Below are 18554 nucleotides of genomic sequence, written 5' to 3' on the forward strand. Positions count from 1 at the left end.
GACGAGTGTAATCGCGTGATGGTCATGTGATCATTTTGGAATTTGGATGCCTTAGTTGGCGGTGATCGGTAGGGACGGTTTGGTAACGTACGCGGTTCTGGTCTCCTGCCAACATTTTCAATTTCTATTATCAAAATCTTTGTCCCACACTTATTTATTAGGGTGAATTGGTTTAAAACCCTAAAAAAATGAAAATATCTATGATGTGGCTAGTTTGTGTCTATGAAAAAAAGTATTGCATTGTGGAATTTAGGGAGAGTATTTGGTTAATTAGGATAAAAGTCTATGGAGTGCAATTTTCCTATTTATATTTATTATCCTTGTAATGTAAAGATAGGGCAGCATCGTGCACTACCTAGGCTTGGACTCAAACCGGACATTTGGTTTATTTGCCCTACCCGCTACCTGACTTGTTTTGTGTAAGTATTAGAAGTTTTTATTTGTACTTGTACTTGATCCAATAAGTACTTAGTTAATTAAAGGGAAATCACATTTTAGGTACTTGTTTAAATACTTGCAAATTACTTAATAATATTTGATATTTATTTATTTAAATTAACTTTAAAATTAAATATCCTAAAACTTATAAGCATGGTTTTTTTGTCAACTTTTTCTTATAAACCCAAATGGGTAAACGAGTAGAAGTACAAACTAAAACCCATATAAAAGCCCAATATTATCTTGATACAGAAAGATACAAACATGTGTTAAGACAGATGAAACTTAGACTTTATCCAAAACAACACATGCAGAGTCTATGGTAGAAATTTATATTTACTCTTTAATAAAAAAAATTTTGTCATTTTTTTTTATGGTTCTATGAAAACAAACTAAAAAAACAATCCTAGAAAATTTCTCTATTTTCAAAATACATAATTATTTAAATATATAATAAACAATTTTTATTATTATTTTGAATAATATGTTTTTGAATTTGATTTTTTTTTTAACTTTTTCAAAAAATAATATTTAAAAATCCAAAAAATTCTTGTTGAAACTATTTTTAGAATTTTCTTATTTTTTTTATATTTTCTAAGATTTACTTTTTATTCTTAAAAAATCTTTATCCCATCGCCAAACCCCGCAAATTATTTTTATAACAAAAAATTTAAAAAATTTATTTAAAAAAATTATCCTTTGATCTTTATAAACTATAGTTATATTAATTTTTTCTTAAGATTATCCTAATCTTTTTATTGTCATTGCTACTAATTTTCCATGTTAAAACCCAAGATCAATGTTTTAATTAAACTATTGTGAAACCTTAAATTATGAAATATTAATATTATGTTAAGAACTAATATAAGTTTTTCAAATTATAAAACATTAAAACTTAGTTTCGTAATAACGAAAAATTCAATAGGTTTTTCTACCAGTAAGTTATGTATGCCATCTCAATTTTGAGCCTCCTTTTTAACATTTTCACCAACCACAAAAAAAAACTAGCCTCCCACCGAGTAATCGTTAAGCGCCTCTGTGAAGTGCGAAATGGAACCTCCGAAGGACCAACACACGCCTGAGAAATCATCCACCGACCCACCTTCATCCGCCTACCCTCCCTCCGGTTGCTGCACTAACTGCGGCGGTCCAACGATCTCCGAACCTTCACCTCTAGCCTCACTTCCCGAGATGTCACCGCCCCCAAACTACCGCCCAATCCGAGCTCCAGCCATCAACCTCCCTCACAACTCCCAAGCGATCATCCTCTCCCCCGTCCCTCACGCCGAGCAAGTCCCCGTCCTCTCTCCGCCGTACCAATTCGAGCGTCCCGTCAAGAGAATCCACTCCCCGGACGATATCCGCCGCTTCCAGGAATCCCCCTCTTTCAAGAACTTCTTAGGATTCGTAGTCTCTCTCTCCGAATCGATCCGCGGACACAAAATCTCCGACCCTTGCCTCGTCTCCCCCACCGTCGCCGCCATAGTTTCAATCCTCGAGACCTTGCTGCAATGGATCGACGAGATCCCTCCCGTTCAAATGTCCTCGCGTTACGGAAACATCTCGTTCCGCTCGTGGCACGAGAGGCTCGCTCAGAGAGGCGAATCGCTCATCCTCGAGCTTCTTCCCGAGGAGTTGAGAGGATCTACGATCGAGATCGTGCCTTACTTCTCCGACAGCTTCGGGAACGCGAGCAGGATCGATTACGGGACGGGGCACGAGACGAACTTCGCGGCGTGGCTGTATTGCTTAGCGAGGATGGGGGTGATCAAGGAGGAGGATTACCACGGCGTGGTGGCTAGGGTTTTCGTTAAGTATCTTGAACTCATGAGGAAGCTGCAGATGGTCTACTGCTTGGAGCCTGCTGGGTCCCATGGAGTGTGGGGCCTTGATGATTACCATTTCTTGCCCTTTATTTTCGGGAGCTCTCAGTTGGTTGATCACAAGTATATGAAACCCAAGTCCATTCATAACGGTGACATCTTGGAGAATTTCTCTAGTGAGTACATGTACTTGTCTTGTATCGCCTTTGTGAAGAAAGTGAAGAAGGGTTTGTTCGCTGAGCACTCTCCGTTACTTGATGATATTAGCGGCGTGCCGAATTGGAAGAAAGTGAATAGCGGTTTGCTTAAGATGTATAAAGTTGAAGTGCTCGAGAAGGTTCCCATTATGCAGCATTTCCTCTTTGGCTGCCTCATCAAATGGTATCATTCTTCTTTCCTCTTTTCTCGGTTTTCGCCTTGAAATCCTTTGGTTTGTGAAATTGGATTGTATGTTGCTGAGGTTGATTGATGTATAGAACCACACTTCATATGTAATTTTTGGCTGATTACTAGTTTAGTGGTATTCTGAATGAATCAATGGGTTTGGTGGGAGAAGCAGTAGCTTCTTGATTGTTGCAAATGCAAATCATGGTAGCTAGAGAACTTATAGTTTGCAGGTTGAGTTACATTATGTGTTGAGTTGATTTTCTTTTGTTATGCGCTTTCACATGTATGATGATATGATTAAATGAAAAACTTTTGCAGAATCGTTGTCTGGAAACTAAAGTGAGTGTATTTGAATCATCATTGTCTCTACCCAAATTTGCTTCCCATTTTCATTAGACGTCAACATAAATAAAACTAAGACGTTATGAGTCTTGAGATCTTTAGTTAAATGTCATCAGGTTCCTGGAATGTAATTGATTTAATTTCTCAAAAAAAATCTTGTTGGCAGGGAGGAGTGAGGTACTTTAAGCACACAGTGCATTGACGCAAGGACATCTACTTCTCGTCCTTGCGGTGGCTTAAAATATTATAGAGAGACATCTTGCTTTTCCGAGCTCATTGAGAAACTAGGGACTTTTTTTAATTGCTGATGCTATCTTCGTATTGTATCATTTTGGTTTGCTACTTGCGTATTGTCTTTTGCCCCTTTTTTTATGATTTCTATAAATTCTATCTGCCTTTTACTATGATTTCCATATACCAAATGGCTTTTAGTGAAATACAGAATCCATAAGACAGTTTTTTTGCTGAAATTTAAAAGCCTTTTTATACACAAATGTTAAAAAGGCGATAAATAAACGACACCCAAGTGGCCAAGTCTATAAAAAAAAAACTAAGGTGCTCAATTTTCTTTTATGCATAATGTTAAGGGAAATTAGACCCAATATAAAAAGAAAAAACACAAATTCACAAACTAACTAAAATCACTCATTTTTTCCTCATTTCTATTCCTATCTCTCTATATCTTCTCACTAAAAAATCTAATTTCACAAATAACTCCATGTTAAACATGTTGGATCATTGCAACGTTTTTGTGCAAAAACGATTTAATAAGATCTTTCTCTTTACTTCCAAATTCACATTCTATTTCTCACAATTTGAATATTTGTCGTAAGTTCGACAAAAATCTTTTTAAGTAAGGATCTTTTGACTTTTCTCCGTTAACATAAGTCGACAGTACAAATTTTGGTTCTCATAATTTGACGCTAGAAAGATGGGAAGAGAGATACAGATCAATCTGACTCGTTGCTGCAAAATACTTGGTCATATATTGCTACAGACGATCAGAACAATCAACCACCTCGTGACAACGATGTCACACATGACAACACTGAAAACACTCCAGCAGCGAACGTCTCAGAGATTAATGCTAACGCTAACGCTAACACCGTGGCAGTTCGAGAACGATAAAAAAAATGTTTCAGCTTTTGAAAAGAAATCGAAGGAACAAAATAAGCTCATGGATTCTCTTGCTAAACAGATAGAAACCCGAACAGCAAATTTTTAGTATTTAGCATGTGGCATATGTAACACCGGCCTTTGTCCGCCCATGATCATAGAGTGATCCGAATGGACTTATAGTATCTGAATTCATGAAATATGACCCTTAAAAACTCGCAGATACAAATATTATGGTGTGTCAGTTGGATGTCATGCTGTTTTGCAAGTATTGCTGTGCTGAAATTCTCTAAATTAGGAAAATCTAACTCATCATTTCTCTTATCCTTAATTTTTGTCATCATAGCAAATGCATTCTATTGTTGTTTCCCGCTGCACCCTATCAAAATTGGGACACGGCACTAGTGAATTATTTTGTCTTTTTGTCACTTTTAAGATTATCAAAAATATGACATGTGAAGGTGGTATAAGCTACTGATTTGATTAATATATATTTTCACCTTTCTATGAAACTGAAAACTCCAACTATCTATATTTTAAGTTACAACTTCATTTCATGTATTATATTTTAAGTTAGACCATTATTTAAAAAGCTTATCAAATGTACATAACTTAGACCAAAGTGTTTATTTGTAAGATTTTTTTTTTGTTAAAATAAGTGTTTAAATGTATAATAGTGTGGTTGGAGTTGTATTGGAATTTTGATAAGTGATGAAATGACTTATTGGATAAAGTACTAATGTAAATACAAATATACAATTATCTACATTTTGATAGATCATAAAAATAATTCTAGAAAGCAATAAACATAAATAAGTTTATAATTTAGAATTAGTTAAAATAATAAATTCCCAACGGATTTTTCAAGGGAGCATAACCATTGGGTTGATAACTTAAAAAACCATTTCGATTTGTCATAAATGTGTGTCGGAAACGACCATATGTTTATGATTCTCGTATTGATCACGCCTTTGCTCTTGGTCCATTATTTAGTAAAGACTCTTTCTCAGCTCTACATGCTAAAATCGTAGAAATAGTCAACATGTGAACGTCAGCAGAGACCCCACAACCGCATCTATAGACACGTGAAATGCTATCTTCCGGTACTTTAACCGGTCGGTGTCGGTTTTTTCACTCACAAGTTACTCTCTATTCTCTACAATTATTATGTGAACACTTACACACACTGTTACCCAATTTCCACGGCACCTGTATCCAACCATCCATCGATATCAAAAAAAAATTAAGACTTCTCTTTATAAAACTAAATTAATATCTCTCTTGCGTTTTCCCGAGAGATTTAAAAAGATTTTTTTTTCTTTTTTGTTGTTGGTTGGATCAGAGAACTAGATAAAAGTTTCGTTGATTCTCTGATCAGAGATTACGGATTCGTGTAAAAAGGGTTTCTCTTTTCCTTGATTATTGAGGAATTAAAAGTAAGTGAAAAAAAGAGAGAAGAAACTGTCATTTTAATGTACAATTTCTACTGTATTTATAAAAAAGTAATTGATATTTTCTTGAGGGACCCTTTTGTTGTCATAGAATTAACTCGCTGGGCTTTTAACTGTTGTTGCTTTGTTCTTGTTGTTTGGTTGTAAATTGTTGATTCTCTCTTAGAGGTGGGTCAGATCTCTCTCTCTCCTCTCTCTCTTTCTCTTTCCTTACCCAAGCTTCTGTGTGGCGGATAAGCGGTGAAATTTCTTCTCTATAATCCAAACCTGGAGAAGAAACTTGTGAAGCTATAGAGATTTCTGGTGAATTAAGTCTTTTTTTTTTCATTTTCTTGAAGTGTTGCTGTTTTTTCTAAGCGTCAGTATTACTTGTTGATAGTTTCTGGGTGAGAGAAAGTATCTGCCTTTTTAGTAGCTGTCTTTCTATTTCTAGTAACTTATCTGCTTCAGATTCACTGGTTTCTTTAGCTCTTCCACCACCTTTTCACATCTCTGTTCTCTGATCTTTCTGCAGTGGAAGTTTACTGAGGAAAAAATGGTAGCAGTGACTGTAGTATGCTTGTGTTGTCGTTTTCTTGATTTGTTTAGTTCCATAACTTGGTTTGTTGGATCTTTGAGTTTTTTTCTTGTTTAATTCTCATCTCTGCTTGGATCTTGATTTATATTTTTGTCAAAAAAAAGTTTACAGCCTTTTTTTTATTTGAAGACTTGTGTGATCATGTTTCTATTTGTAGATGGAAGAAGAAGATGGTGAGTTTCGACAATGGGATGAGTTACTCCCAGACGCTCTTGGGTTAATCTTTAGCCACTTACCACTTCAAGAGATCCTAACAGTGGTGCCTAGGGTTTGCAAAGCATGGAACAGAGCTGTAACCGGACCTTATTGCTGGCAAGAGATAGACATTGAGCTATGGAGTAACCGTTGCCACCAGTCCGATCATCTCGATCGAATGCTTCAGATGTTGATCCTCAGGAGCTCTGGCTCTTTGCGCAAACTCTCTGTCACTGGCCTTCAAAATGACTCCATCTTCTCCTTCATTGCTCAACAGTGAGTTATAAGCATACTCTCTCTATATAGTTGAGATTTAAGTGTTTATAGGCTAAGCTCATTGTTTTGTATCTATCATTGTTTCTGACTTAAACACCTTTTTGTGTTTCTTGGTAAGTGCTGGTTCGCTTAAGACCTTGAAGGTGCCGAGAAGTGGTCTGAGCAATTCAGGTGTTGTCAACGTAGCCGAAAAGCTTTCATCTCTCACGTTCTTGGACTTGAGCTACTGCTGCAAACTCGGCCCGGAGGCGATACAAGCCATAGGCAGACACTGCAAATCCCTGATAGAGTTCTCCAGAAACATGCATCCCTTGGACGTAGCGAGCGTCGACTCACACGACGATGAAGCTGATGCGATCGCCAGCACGATGCCGAAGCTGAAGCGGTTAGAGATCGCGTACCACCGAGTCAGCACAGAAGGAGTGCTCAAAATCTTATCGTCTTGCGTTTCTCTCGAGTTCTTGGAACTTAGAGGCTGTTGGGACGTGCAACTAGATAACAAGTTCTTCAAGGAGAAGTTTCCGGATATGAAAGTGTTGGGTCCACGCGTGATCGGATTCTACGATATGATAAACGACTGGGAGGATTGCTGCTCGGATTATTTCTCAGATGGGTCTGATTACTTGGCTTGGGAGTTTCTTGAGGATGGTGAGATGGGAGAGTTTTATGAAGAAGATTTTGAGCATGGTTGGGACGATCATTTCTATGCGGATAGTGTGAATATAGACATGGAACCGCATCTTTGGCCGCCATCTCCTTGAAACCAGGTCTTGCTATGGTCTAGGAATGGTATTAGCCTCTTTATGTGCTTTTGCTCTCTATGTATGGGTGCTTGATACTTGTTTGGATTCTTTGCGTTTTTCTAATCTAAACCGGGCCGGTGTTCATGCCTTTTTATGTTTCTCTTTTTACTTTAGTTGATGTTTAGATTCGTATTAATTATATTTTATAGTATAGAGATATTTGATATATGTACTGTGTCTGTGTATATGTATGGAATTGAAGATGTCAAGTTGATGTATAAGAAACAAAAAGTGAATAAGTAAAAAGACAAGCTATTGATGAAGATTTCAAACGAGCTGGGGTCCTTTTTTTTTGTGTGTGCACAGAGCTGGGGTCCTTTCACATTAAAAGCTTTTTTTACTGACCTGGCAACTTGGGTAGTTTCCTGTCTTTCCCCCATTTAATAGAAATGCATGGTGTCTCGGACTACTTTATTATTTATTGCTCTTACTTAATTGGAAATTTGGAATCGAGATGAAAGTTCATTATTGATCAATGATTATCTAACAATTACCTTTACCAACTTTCTCCAAGAGAAACTCTAATATCTTTAGTCAATTTTACTTATTTGATGAGTTTGATTCACTAGGCATTTGATTAGGCTATTGCTGAATTGGTTACTCTTTACAAAGATAGTACTTTGATCATGCAGGTTCTTCTTGACAATCCCACTCTATGATGCATTAAAACTTTTCTTCTCTTGTTTGATATCTGAAAGCCTATTTGGACTAATACCGATAGACTAAGCAAATTGGTTAGGTTTCTGATTCCAAATTTGTAATTCTTGTTTGTTGTTTTAACCATGAACCTTATTATTAACCACCCATTCTTAAAGACTAAATTCTGAAAATAAAAAAATGGTTTAGTTTTTGCATTGTGATGCCTTCTGAATCTTTATGATTGCCAAATGCTGGGTCATGAGTCAGAACGACATTATCATCAAGAAATGAGCAGCAGCAGCAGCAACAAAGCCTGCTGAAGAACAACAACAATCCTAATTATTCTTCTGGCGACTTCATTGTTGTTTCAGTATCTAAACTTTCTCCATTAATATGTTTTTCCTTGGAGAATGTTTCTTTCAATGTTGGTTTCTGATTTTTCTTTTATTTTCCTTAATTTATCCATTGGAATGTCAAGAAAAATCTTGAATGTATTAATGAGTTCAAGTTTGCTCAAGTTATACAATGACTTAAACTTGTTGTCACGCTTATGCTCATAGCTTGAGTTTGCTTAGGTTGATCCGCTCGACAGGATATGTGTATGCCTCATAGTTGATTTGCTGTCCTAGACCACTTAGCTTTGTCAATGCAGTTATCAGATCAACCTGCAAACACATGTTTCAAAAACAGCTAACATGAGATCGAGTTTAAAGAATATATGTTCAAACAAATCTGAGTAAAAAACAAACCTCGTAATCTGTCTGAGATACAGTCTCACGGCTTCGTTGGTACTTCTGAACCCATGGTGCAACCTGTGGGTCGCTAGCTAAGAGCTCCTCTGTTGCGGCTTGATCAGGACCCAAGAATGCAGACATTACAGCTAACTACAAATCCACAAAAAAATAGACTCATTCACTCTAGTTGATCCAATAACCGTTTTTTCTTAACCGGAAGGTGACATGTACCTGACGAGGACCCAATCCGATGGCAATGAACTTATCTTTCATCTCTTGCACAGTTGCTTTTCCCCATAATGGGATCCTCCCTTCTGGATCTGCTTCTGTTGCATCACTCCTTCCGAATTGTCTATCAAACAAACTCCACTATACAATTCACAAAAGTCAGCTTCCATTTTTGAACAATGTGTCATGACTGGATAGCATTGTGTTACCTGACCACTTGAACCATATGCTGTGTAGAGTAAGTTCCCTTTCTCTTCATTTCCACCACATTTTCTGATTGCTGATGCTAAAAATGTAGCCTTCACCGCTGCTTGCCCTACAGAACCAAACCCATGAAAGACTTCAGTTTCACAAGAACAATGCCTCTGTTCATGAACAACCTTTAGTATCACCTGCCAGTTGAATGAGATCTGCATATGAAATAGGTCCACCCTTTGAGAACGAGTCAATCTCCTTCTTGGCTTCCTCTATGAGAGCCAACCCATCAGATAGCCCAGCGTTCTCTGCTCTGCTTATCTCAGAGCTACACATAAAGATAAAAATCAAGCCTATAAGTTTTCTCATTGCATTTGCATAGAACTTTATTTCAAGAGAAACAAGTACCTGAACCGTATGGATCCATTGGCTCCACCAGATTTTGTAGCCTACACAAATTAATACTATTTTTCAAGAGTTGTGCAATCACACTAGAGTGATTCATGGATAATAATATTATGAAGCCTGACCTTATCATAAGTCATAGCATCATTGAGTGCTAGAGTAAGTAAGGAAGGTACAAGCTCCGGTTTAGCCTTAACCGCTTTTGAAAGTGTAAGCTTGATCTTTGCTGCATAATTAAAAAAAAAAGTAACCATTTGTTTCTAACAACCTCTTGTTACTTCATTTATAAATGAACATCTGTTTCAGAACTTACATTGAAACTCTGATCGCTGTCTACGCTGATTCAGATCAGCAGCTTTTGCATCGTCCACATGGTTAATGAAACCGTTACCTATTAATTCCTAACAAGAGAGATCATCACTGCCAAGAACTCATCAATCACATTATATCAACAATTTCTTGTAATGTCCTAGCAAGTAAGATACCATTCCGACAGCAGTCCCAGCGAGTTTGAGAACATCTCGCCGGTGAAAAGAAAAAGTGTTGTCGGGAACTTGAGGATCGATCTTGCAACATCGAATGAGAACCTGATGGTCATCATCACAGTTATTTCGAAAGGGACATGATGAGAAATGTGGTAGAAAAGTAAATGGGGAAGGGTTGAAACTTACAGAGCGATGAGAAGAAGAGAGTGTGAGATGTTGTTGACGATTGTTGATGTTGGTGAAGGAGGGAAGAGTGGAGAGGAAAGAAACTCCTCCCATTTCTGGTTTCTGATGAAAGAGAGAGAGAGAGAGAGTGTGTGTGAAGAAAATGGAGCTTGCTTCTGGGTTTTGTGAAGGATACAGTTGTGGATTTTGTGTTATCCAAACCAGCCAATCATATCACTCCTATTGATTTGGTATCGTGAAAGGAGGCATTTTCGTTATGGTTATAAAATAATAATGTAACGCTTTTTTATCAAAATGTTTTCTTTTGTTTATTTTTTTGTAATTATAGAATGCAATTAAAAAAATAAACTTCACTTCCCAAATCGAAATCCACAAAAGAGATTGCTTGGTTTAGTTAATATTTGCAAAAGCCACCAATTGATCTATTTAATGGGCCAACTAAGATACTATTGGGCTACGTACTTCGAAATGATTAATATGGGCCATGAAACGTCGCCGTTTAGATTTTTGACATAAACCCCTGAAGAGATTCTTCTCTCCTCATGCATCTTCTCTCTCCCTTAAAGTTACAGCTACAAGTGTTCGTCTCTTGTACTCTCGAGTGAGTCTGCGCGAAACCCTAGTCTCCTCGCTGAAATTCTCGCTTCTCGCAGGTTATTTCGGAAAAATTTCAACTCTTCTTTCTCTGTGTCTCAATTCTTCTTTACTATCTCATTCGATTGTTTCTTTATGCTTGCTGAAACTTGATTGTAATGTTTTTGGTGGTTTACTGTGGAAATCTGCATGAAAAATGGTCGGAAGCTCGTCCTACTTACTTGTTGAGTGACATATTGACCTCTACTTTGAAAAAAAATTGAAACTTTTGAGTGTTACTGTTGAGTCATGGTCCTGCCTAGTTAATTTGTTATTGGTGATTACTGTTGAAATCTGCATTATAAAAGGTCCTTCTGCGTACACTTCTTGATGGGTTTTGAGTGATATATTGGCCTCCACTTTGAAAAAAAAATTGAAACTTTTCTGTCTAAATATATTGCACAATACTTCTGTCTGAACTTGTAATCACCGATTTACTTACTCGTCTTTTCCCTTTATTTAGGTCATCTTTAACATGGAGCAATTCTTGGAGCTGTCAGTGTCTCCTCTGATTCCGTCACTTCCAGACGACGTCACCCTTGACATCGTGGCTCGTGTGCCCAGAAGCCACTACCCGACACTCTCCCTCGTCTCCAAGAAGTTCAGGAAACTCATTGCCTCGCCTAAGCTCTACAAGAGACGATCTCAGCTAGGCATCACCCAACACCGTGTCTACGCTCTTCTCCGCAACCGCGACTCGGGTGACTGCCGTTTCTACATCCTCCACCGGAAACTCAACTCTAGAAACCGCTTGGTCATCGTCCGATCGCTTCCTCCCGTGTCTTCCCGTGGAAGCTTTGTCTCGGTGGGTTCGAAGGTGTACGTGTTCAACGATGTTGACGCCCTCAGCATTGACTGTGCCTCCCACACGGCGCAGCCCATCCCTGACATGCCTCAGCGCTTCTCGGCGACTCCCATGCCTAGTAAAGTTGCTAATGTCATCGACGGGAAGGTTTACCTGATCGGTGATTCCCGTTTCACTTTTGAGGATGGGATGTCGTGGAGCAAAACAGTGATGGTGCTTGATGCAGAAACGCAAGTGTGGGAGCCGGTGATGATGAAAGAAGACATGTGGGTTGGTGCTCTTTGGTCTGATGCGGTGGTGTTGGAGGATAAGATTTGCATGAAAGGTCACAGGAATGCTAATTCTTTTGTTTACGAGCCAAAGGAAAAGAAATGGGAGTTGATGGACGAGGTGTTGAACTCTAAGGCCTGGGAGAGTGCGTGTGTGGTTGATGATCTCCTCTACTATCACGATTGTTCAGAGAAGGCGTTAAGGGCGTATGATCCGAAGCAGAGCCGCTGGAGTGTTGTCTACGGTTTGGATGAGTTCTTGGCGTCCGAGTGTGCCCAGTCAAAGTGGCCCAATACTGTCAAGTGCGGTGAGAAGAAGCTGGCTCTCTTCTTTCCTAAAAAACATGACGGCAAAGAGGTCATTTGCTGCGCGGAGATTGCTTTGGAAAGGCGCCAAGGTGGAGAGGTTTGGGGTAAGATGGAGTCGTGTGATGTTGTCATTGAGGATGGGCCGTTTGACATGGTCAAATGTGCGTCTGTCACGGTTTGATGCACGATAATAATATCTCTATTTAGATCCCTTCGTATTTTATTTATCCTAATTCCCAACGTGTAGTTGGAAGTGTGCTTAGCTTACATCGTTAACGTAGTAACGTGTTTCATGTAGTCGTTTAAAACTTGTGCTATGTTTTAATCTTAGATCGAGACTTGAAGTTTGCTATGTTCTATAATCGTTTCCTTGAGACTTGTTTGAAGTTTGCTTCCTCACAACCTCATCTGTAGTTTAATGTCTTAGGCTGAGAATTAAAGTCGTACGTATTTCCACTAGTTCAGCAGCAGCAAGTTAGGAAGTGCTTCTGAAGCAAACAACAAACTGTTATCCTCGTCAGAAACTCTGATTCAAAAATTCTTGTAGCTACTTTATAAATGTCAAGTGCTAGCTCAAGTGAGGACTCACCATGATAATAATTATCTTTTAGTATCACTAATCCAATTGTGGCCATAACTTGCCTGAATTCACTAAGTATCATGAAACAAGAATTTCGCAGAAGACAGTCCTCAAATTTAAGCTACTGTCACACAGCGAAATGGCTCCAACAGGCAACCGGAAGTAAGACATTCGCATGAAGGCTCAGGCCCTTAGAGAAGGGTATCAAAATTTTCAATTTGATGCTTCTGATCCAGCGAATTTACTCACAGCTGATAGGCTTCCAGAGCTCTGTAAATTCTTACTATATGATGAAAAAAAAATCAAAAAGCCGGTCAGAACATAGAAACAAGTCAAAAGAGATGATGTTTATATTTTAATGTAACTTTTACTAACTCTTTAAATTATGTAATCAATGATATTTTATAGTCTATTTTGTAATTGACTAAATAGTTTTTAATTTTAATTTATTTATTATTCTTACATATTCATTTGTTTTAAATTTGTGTTTTTATCATATGCATGTTTACAATAATATTTTATTGTGAATAATTTAGTCACTTAACTTAAAAGAAAGTGTACTTTTCAAAAGAAATAAAATACAATGCATCTTTCAAAATAAATATCTTTGCAAAGTATTTTTAAAAATTGTCCTTTCTGTAATATAACAATGTAAAAAAAAAAATTAAATTATGCTTCAGTTCCCAAATAGAAATCCACAAAAGAGTTTGGTTTAGTTAGTTGTAAGACTTATTTACCAAAACCAAAATAATATATGCTTTTAAATGATTGTTATTTGCAAATACTCAATCCATCAAGAAAAGTTGGTGATCCCCTTCAAATAATATTCAAGAAAAGTTGTGGCTTCGCCTTTGTGAAACCCTGAAAATTTACACTGAAGAAACATACATCAAGCCACCAATTTCCTAAAAGCTTTGGAGAGAACAAACAAACATCAAAGCCACAAACTGACATATTTAATGGGCCAACTAAGATACTGTTGGGCTATGGATCTCGAATTGACTATTATGGGCCACAAGTAGAACGTTGCCGTTTGAGCTTTTTAACATGAACCCCTGAAGAAGAGACTCTCTTCTGCTCCATGCATCTTCTCTCTTACAAGCTACTAGTCTTCGTCTCTTTTGCTCTCGAGTTTGTGCGAAACCCAAATCTCCTTGCTGAAATTCTCGCTCCTTGCAGGTTTTTCCGAAAAATCTCACATCTTCTGTCTCTGTATCTCCATTCTTCTTTACCATCTCCTTCGATTGGTTACTTTATGCTTGTTGAAAATTTAGTGTAATGTTTTGGGGTTGCTTTCGAAATCTGCATGATAAATGATCTAAGGCTCGTCCTACTTACTTGTTGAGTGACATATTGACCTCTACTTTGATAAAAATTGAATCTTTGATTGTTACTGTTGAGTAATGGTCCTGCTTGGTTATTTTTTTTAGGAGCGTTACGTTAGTGTTGAAATATGTATGATAAACAGTCCTGCGTACATCTCTTGATGGGGTTTGAGTAATATATTTGACCTCTACTTTGGTAAAAATTGAAACTTTGCTTAGTAAAACTTTTCTGTCTGGTCTCGGAACCAAATTGAATTTTTTTATGTTGACTAACAAACAAAGCTTTCGTCTTTTCTTTTTCTTTAGGACACCATATCAACCACATGTCTGAAAACATGAAGCAATCTCCCGAGATGCTGCTGTCTCCTCTGATTCCGTCGCTTCCAGACGACGTCACCATCGATATCGTAGCTCGTGTGCCCAGAAGCCACTACCCTACACTCTCCCTCGTCTCCAAGAGTTTCAGGAATCTCATCGCCTCGTCTAAGCTCTACAAGAGACGATCTCAGCTAGGCATCACCCAACGCCGTCTCTACGCCGTCCTCCGCAACCGCAACACCGGTGAGTTCAGTTTCTACGTCCTCCACCGTAAACTCAACGGCTACAACCGCTTGGTCGTCGTCCGGTCACTTCCTTTCATGTCTTCCCGTGGAAGCTGTGTCTCGGTTGGTTCGAAGGTGTACGTGTTCAACGACCTCTCAGTGCTCAGCTTTGACTGCACCACTCACACGGTTCAGCGCGGCCCCAACTTTCCTCAGCGGATGTCTTATAAAGAGGTTAACGTCATCGGGAAGAAGGTTTATGTGATTGGTGATGCGTTTTGTCATTACGTCCAGGGGACCGGGTGGATGAAAGTGTGGCAGAAGGCAGTGACAGTGTTTGATACAGAAACGGAGTCGTTGGAGCCTAAGTTGGTACATGAAGACATGGCTGTAGGTGTAGGTCCCTTTTGGTCTGATTCTGTTGTGTTGGAGGATAAGATTTACCTGAAAGGTTGCATGAATGGTAATTCTTTTGTTTATGGACCAGAGGAAAGGGAATGGGAGTTGATGGACGAGGTGATGAACTCTAAGGCCTGGGAGGGTGCCTGTGTGGTTGATGGCGTCTTGTACTATCACGATCGTTCCGGGAAGGTTTTGAGGGCGTATGATCCGAAGCAGGGCTGTTGGAGTGTTGTTAGTGGTTTGGAGGAGTTTTTGGCTGTGGAGACTGGTCGTTCAAGGTTGTCCATAACGGTGAACTACGGTGCGGAGAAGCTGGCTCTCTTCTTTCCTAAGAAACAGTACGGCGAGAAGATGATTTGCTGTGCGGAGATTGGTTTGGAAAGGCGTCAAGGAGGAGAGATTTGGGGTAAGGTGCAGTGGTGTCACATTGTCATTGGCGAGGGGCCTTTCGACATGGTGGAATGTGTCTCTGTCACGGTTTGATGCCAGCATAATCACTTCTCTATTTAGATCCCTTCGTATTTAGATTATCCTAATTCCCAACGTGTTGTTGGAAGTGTGCTTACATCGTTAACGTAGACAAAACCGTAAGTGTGTGTTGTTGTTTAAAACTTTTGGTATGTTTTATTATTAGATCGCTTTCTTGAGACTTGAAGTAGGCTATGTTTACTTTAAGACTTGTTTGGGGTTTGCTTCCTCACAACCTCATCTGTAGTTTAATGTCTTAGGCTGAGAGAATAGAAGCCATCTATCTCCAGTAGTTAAGCTGCATCAAGTTTGGAAGTGCTTCTGAAGCAAACAACAAACTGTTACCCTCGTGAGAAACTATGCTTTAAATGTTAGTAGCTCCTTCCTTGATACTTATGAAGTAAATTTCAAGTGCTAGCTCTCGTGAGGACTTACCATGGTAATTGTAGTGGCCATAACTTAACTGAATCCATTTGAAAGAGAAACGATTAAGAATCATAAAACACACGAATATCGCAGATGACAGTCCGCAAATTTAAGCTACTCTTGTCTTAACTAGAAATGGTTACGTCCATGTTACATAGTGAAATGGCTCCTAAGTATGATGACGGGGTGAGTGAGAATGGGTGGTGTATGAGACAATGTTGTTAGCATGATGTGCTTTTTTTTAGCATGGTTTGATGCACACACTCTCCTTACAAGTTGTTCAATATTTATTTTGTTCAAGCTTCACTTAATTCCTTGATCAATTTTCTTCCCATTACCCTAAACTTCATAATACTATTCAAATTTGAGTGCTTTGTTAAAAATCTTTTTTCGAGTGTAACAACTCGAGGTGTGTAGTAACAACTTTGATTAAAATGAATCTGCGTTTGTAGCAAAACAAGTGGTGACGATGACACTAATAAATCTCGGCACATTGATTCCAATAACAAGAAGATGAGAGTTATCTCTCTATGTTCATATCATAATTTTCTAATTCTGGAATGGTAGAGAGAGTAAACAAACATAAACCCAAAAGTTGTCATAAGTTGCTTGAAGAAAATAAAGGATCATAAGAATAGCAACAAACGCACAAGCTTATGAAGACTCAAATACATATTTCTTCTGAAAATGTTTTCACTTGGAAGCTTCAGTTGTTTTGTTGACCTCTACAGGGCACTGAGACACGTACGGTTTCAGCTGTAGAATACCAAAATGTTCAATCAGCACAATAGCTTACTGAGATATCCAATATTAGAAGAATCAAAGATTAAAAGACACATAGGGTGGAAAAAGGAACCTTAAAGCCTGTGAGATCAGGGATTACGTAGTTTGGCAATTTATCTGACTGCACGACATATCCTCCTGCAAAACTTAGAGCAAAGAGTATGAAAACTAATCCAAAAATACTTTAATATTATATACATATGTGATGATGAAATTGCCCAAATATTTAAATCTGGGAAGAAGTGGAAAAACCTTTTTTGGTGTGGAAACCAGTAGGTTTGCAGTTTTTGCCCTTGTAGAAGTCTCTTGGAGCTCGTTTGGGAGAGAGAATATCAAGAGAAGACGCTCGCTTTCTCCGGAATGATCTTCCAATCGCTGATAACAACCCTAGCGTCATCCCACTCGAAAATTCGAATCCAGATATCAATGTTGACCAAACGATGTGGAAGGAGAGGAGATGAGAATAACTGCGTGGAGAGAGAGAGAGAGAGCACCGAGATTTATGGAAGAGGCCCAAACTTCAAATAAGCAGCCCACTAACTGATATGGAAGTCCTTTTGTTTCTTAAGCAACCTTATTGTTGTCAAACTCTATTTCTATAAGTAGACGGAAGAGAGCTTGCTCCAACAGAAAAGAGGTGTGTCTAAAACCATATTTTGGTCCACCGCCTGTTATTGTCGAGAATAGCCAACCTGGAGTTGTCATGCGGCCACAACGCTGGTGTCAGAACGAGAATCGACTCTGAAACCCTAACCTCCATCTGTCGCTTAGGTCTTAACCTCCCCATGCTACCCTCCCTCAAACCGGCGAGGAGAAGAAGTCGGACCGGCAAGAAACACACCACTGTGAACCACCATCGCAAATAGTGGATCCACCGACACCAGCTCTCTCTTCGTCAATCGAGACAAGGCTACACCCCAATGTCTAACTATCAGTCTCCATATTTTTCATTGCCTAAACTTTGAATATCAGCAAAATAAAAATGTATTTTTGAAAATAAAATTTATGAGAGTTTTTAGATGAAATTGGAGAGGAAATCAAAGGAAATGAAGTTTTGTTGATATAGAGTGAGAAGAGAAGAGATACAAATGCAATGGTTGAGCTTTAAAAGCTCGAAATTGGTTTCTACCGTGGTTGGAAAAATTGATTATAATGAAATTCTTATAAATAATTTGAAAGGTTTAGGATATTTATAGTTTTTATAAAATTTTCAAAAAATGCAAATTTTATAAATATTTTTAAAAAATAAGTATATATTGGAAGCAAATGGCAAAATATATCATTTCAAATTTTATGTCATTTTAAAATAAAATTAATTTCATAAAATGTATTTAACAATGTTCAAAAAAAAATGTATTTAACACATGTTTTAAAATGTAGATATATTATCACAATTAAACTGTACAACTGATATTTAATAAAAATAATATAATATTTACAAATAATAATATCTAATATAATTGTAATACTTGCTTGTACATAGTTATATTTTAGTAGATTTCAAGTTTCTTTAGTTATACCGTGTAAAAACGAGATTTTGTAGTTGTACCAATAATTTTATACAATTATAGTTACTTTAATAAATTTTCACAGATTTTTTTTATCAAAAATATTATTTTGTTTGATACACCTAAATATAGCATTAACATTTACACATTAATCATGAAAGTATATGGAAGTTTTTGTAGAAGTGATATGTTTTCTCTCAACTACAAAAATAAATTAATTTTTA

At 37.9% G+C, this 18554-nt stretch overlaps 6 protein-coding genes across 8 annotated transcripts; 4 read left to right on the forward strand and 2 right to left on the reverse strand.

Moving 5' to 3' along the window:
* Nucleotides 1–1358: 1358 nt before the first annotated feature.
* LOC103858499 (serine/threonine-protein phosphatase 2A activator) lies at nucleotides 1359–3424 on the forward strand. 2 transcript variants are annotated; one of them, XM_009135868.3, is made up of 2 exons: nucleotides 1359–2642; nucleotides 2967–3424. In XM_009135868.3, coding segments are annotated over exons 1-2 (1155 nt in total). In that variant the 5' UTR covers nucleotides 1359–1488; the 3' UTR covers nucleotides 2968–3424. The 2 variants fall into 2 exon arrangements, with proteins under 2 accessions (XP_009134116.1, XP_009134115.1); XM_009135867.3 differs by having other exon boundaries at nucleotides 1386–2642; nucleotides 3157–3424.
* Nucleotides 3425–5295: 1871 nt separating this feature from the next.
* Nucleotides 5296–7671, forward strand: LOC103858500 (F-box protein FBW2). 2 transcript variants are annotated; one of them, XM_009135870.3, is made up of 4 exons: nucleotides 5566–5725; nucleotides 5791–5860; nucleotides 6292–6605; nucleotides 6724–7671. In XM_009135870.3, exons 3-4 carry the CDS (start codon nucleotides 6292–6294, stop codon nucleotides 7364–7366), a joined length of 957 nt encoding a protein of 318 aa, XP_009134118.1. In that variant the 5' UTR covers nucleotides 5566–5725; nucleotides 5791–5860; the 3' UTR covers nucleotides 7367–7671. The 2 variants fall into 2 exon arrangements, with proteins under 2 accessions (XP_009134119.1, XP_009134118.1); XM_009135871.3 differs by lacking the exons at nucleotides 5566–5725; nucleotides 5791–5860 and adding an exon at nucleotides 5296–5542.
* Nucleotides 7672–8472: 801 nt separating this feature from the next.
* On the reverse strand, nucleotides 8473–10543 carry LOC103858501 (thylakoid lumenal 29 kDa protein, chloroplastic). Its single transcript, XM_009135872.3, has 10 exons — nucleotides 10281–10543; nucleotides 10095–10196; nucleotides 9923–10010; nucleotides 9735–9835; nucleotides 9613–9653; nucleotides 9402–9532; nucleotides 9219–9325; nucleotides 9013–9150; nucleotides 8797–8931; nucleotides 8473–8712 (listed from the first exon to the last, which is right to left on the reverse strand). Exons 1-10 carry the CDS (start codon nucleotides 10371–10373, stop codon nucleotides 8602–8604), a joined length of 1047 nt encoding a protein of 348 aa, XP_009134120.1. The 5' UTR covers nucleotides 10374–10543; the 3' UTR covers nucleotides 8473–8601.
* A 241-nt stretch (nucleotides 10544–10784) lies between these two features.
* On the forward strand, nucleotides 10785–12690 carry LOC103858502 (F-box/kelch-repeat protein At4g38940). Its single transcript, XM_009135874.3, has 2 exons — nucleotides 10785–10933; nucleotides 11377–12690. The coding sequence occupies exon 2, from the start codon at nucleotides 11389–11391 to the stop codon at nucleotides 12475–12477; it is 1089 nt and encodes a 362-aa protein (XP_009134122.2). The 5' UTR covers nucleotides 10785–10933; nucleotides 11377–11388; the 3' UTR covers nucleotides 12478–12690.
* A 791-nt stretch (nucleotides 12691–13481) lies between these two features.
* Nucleotides 13482–15905, forward strand: LOC103858503 (F-box/kelch-repeat protein At4g38940). Its single transcript, XM_009135875.3, has 2 exons — nucleotides 13482–14055; nucleotides 14508–15905. Exon 2 carries the CDS (start codon nucleotides 14525–14527, stop codon nucleotides 15626–15628), a length of 1104 nt encoding a protein of 367 aa, XP_009134123.2. The 5' UTR covers nucleotides 13482–14055; nucleotides 14508–14524; the 3' UTR covers nucleotides 15629–15905.
* A 604-nt stretch (nucleotides 15906–16509) lies between these two features.
* Nucleotides 16510–17888, reverse strand: LOC103858504 (39S ribosomal protein L41-A, mitochondrial). Its single transcript, XM_009135876.3, has 4 exons — nucleotides 17642–17888; nucleotides 17075–17404; nucleotides 16896–16960; nucleotides 16510–16795 (listed from the first exon to the last, which is right to left on the reverse strand). The coding sequence occupies exons 2-4, from the start codon at nucleotides 17217–17219 to the stop codon at nucleotides 16733–16735; spliced, it is 273 nt and encodes a 90-aa protein (XP_009134124.1). The 5' UTR covers nucleotides 17220–17404; nucleotides 17642–17888; the 3' UTR covers nucleotides 16510–16732.
* Nucleotides 17889–18554: the final 666 nt, after the last annotated feature.

This window comes from Brassica rapa, chromosome A03 (genome assembly GCF_000309985.2).
Source record: "Brassica rapa cultivar Chiifu-401-42 chromosome A03, CAAS_Brap_v3.01, whole genome shotgun sequence".
Taxonomy (NCBI): domain Eukaryota; kingdom Viridiplantae; phylum Streptophyta; class Magnoliopsida; order Brassicales; family Brassicaceae; genus Brassica; species Brassica rapa.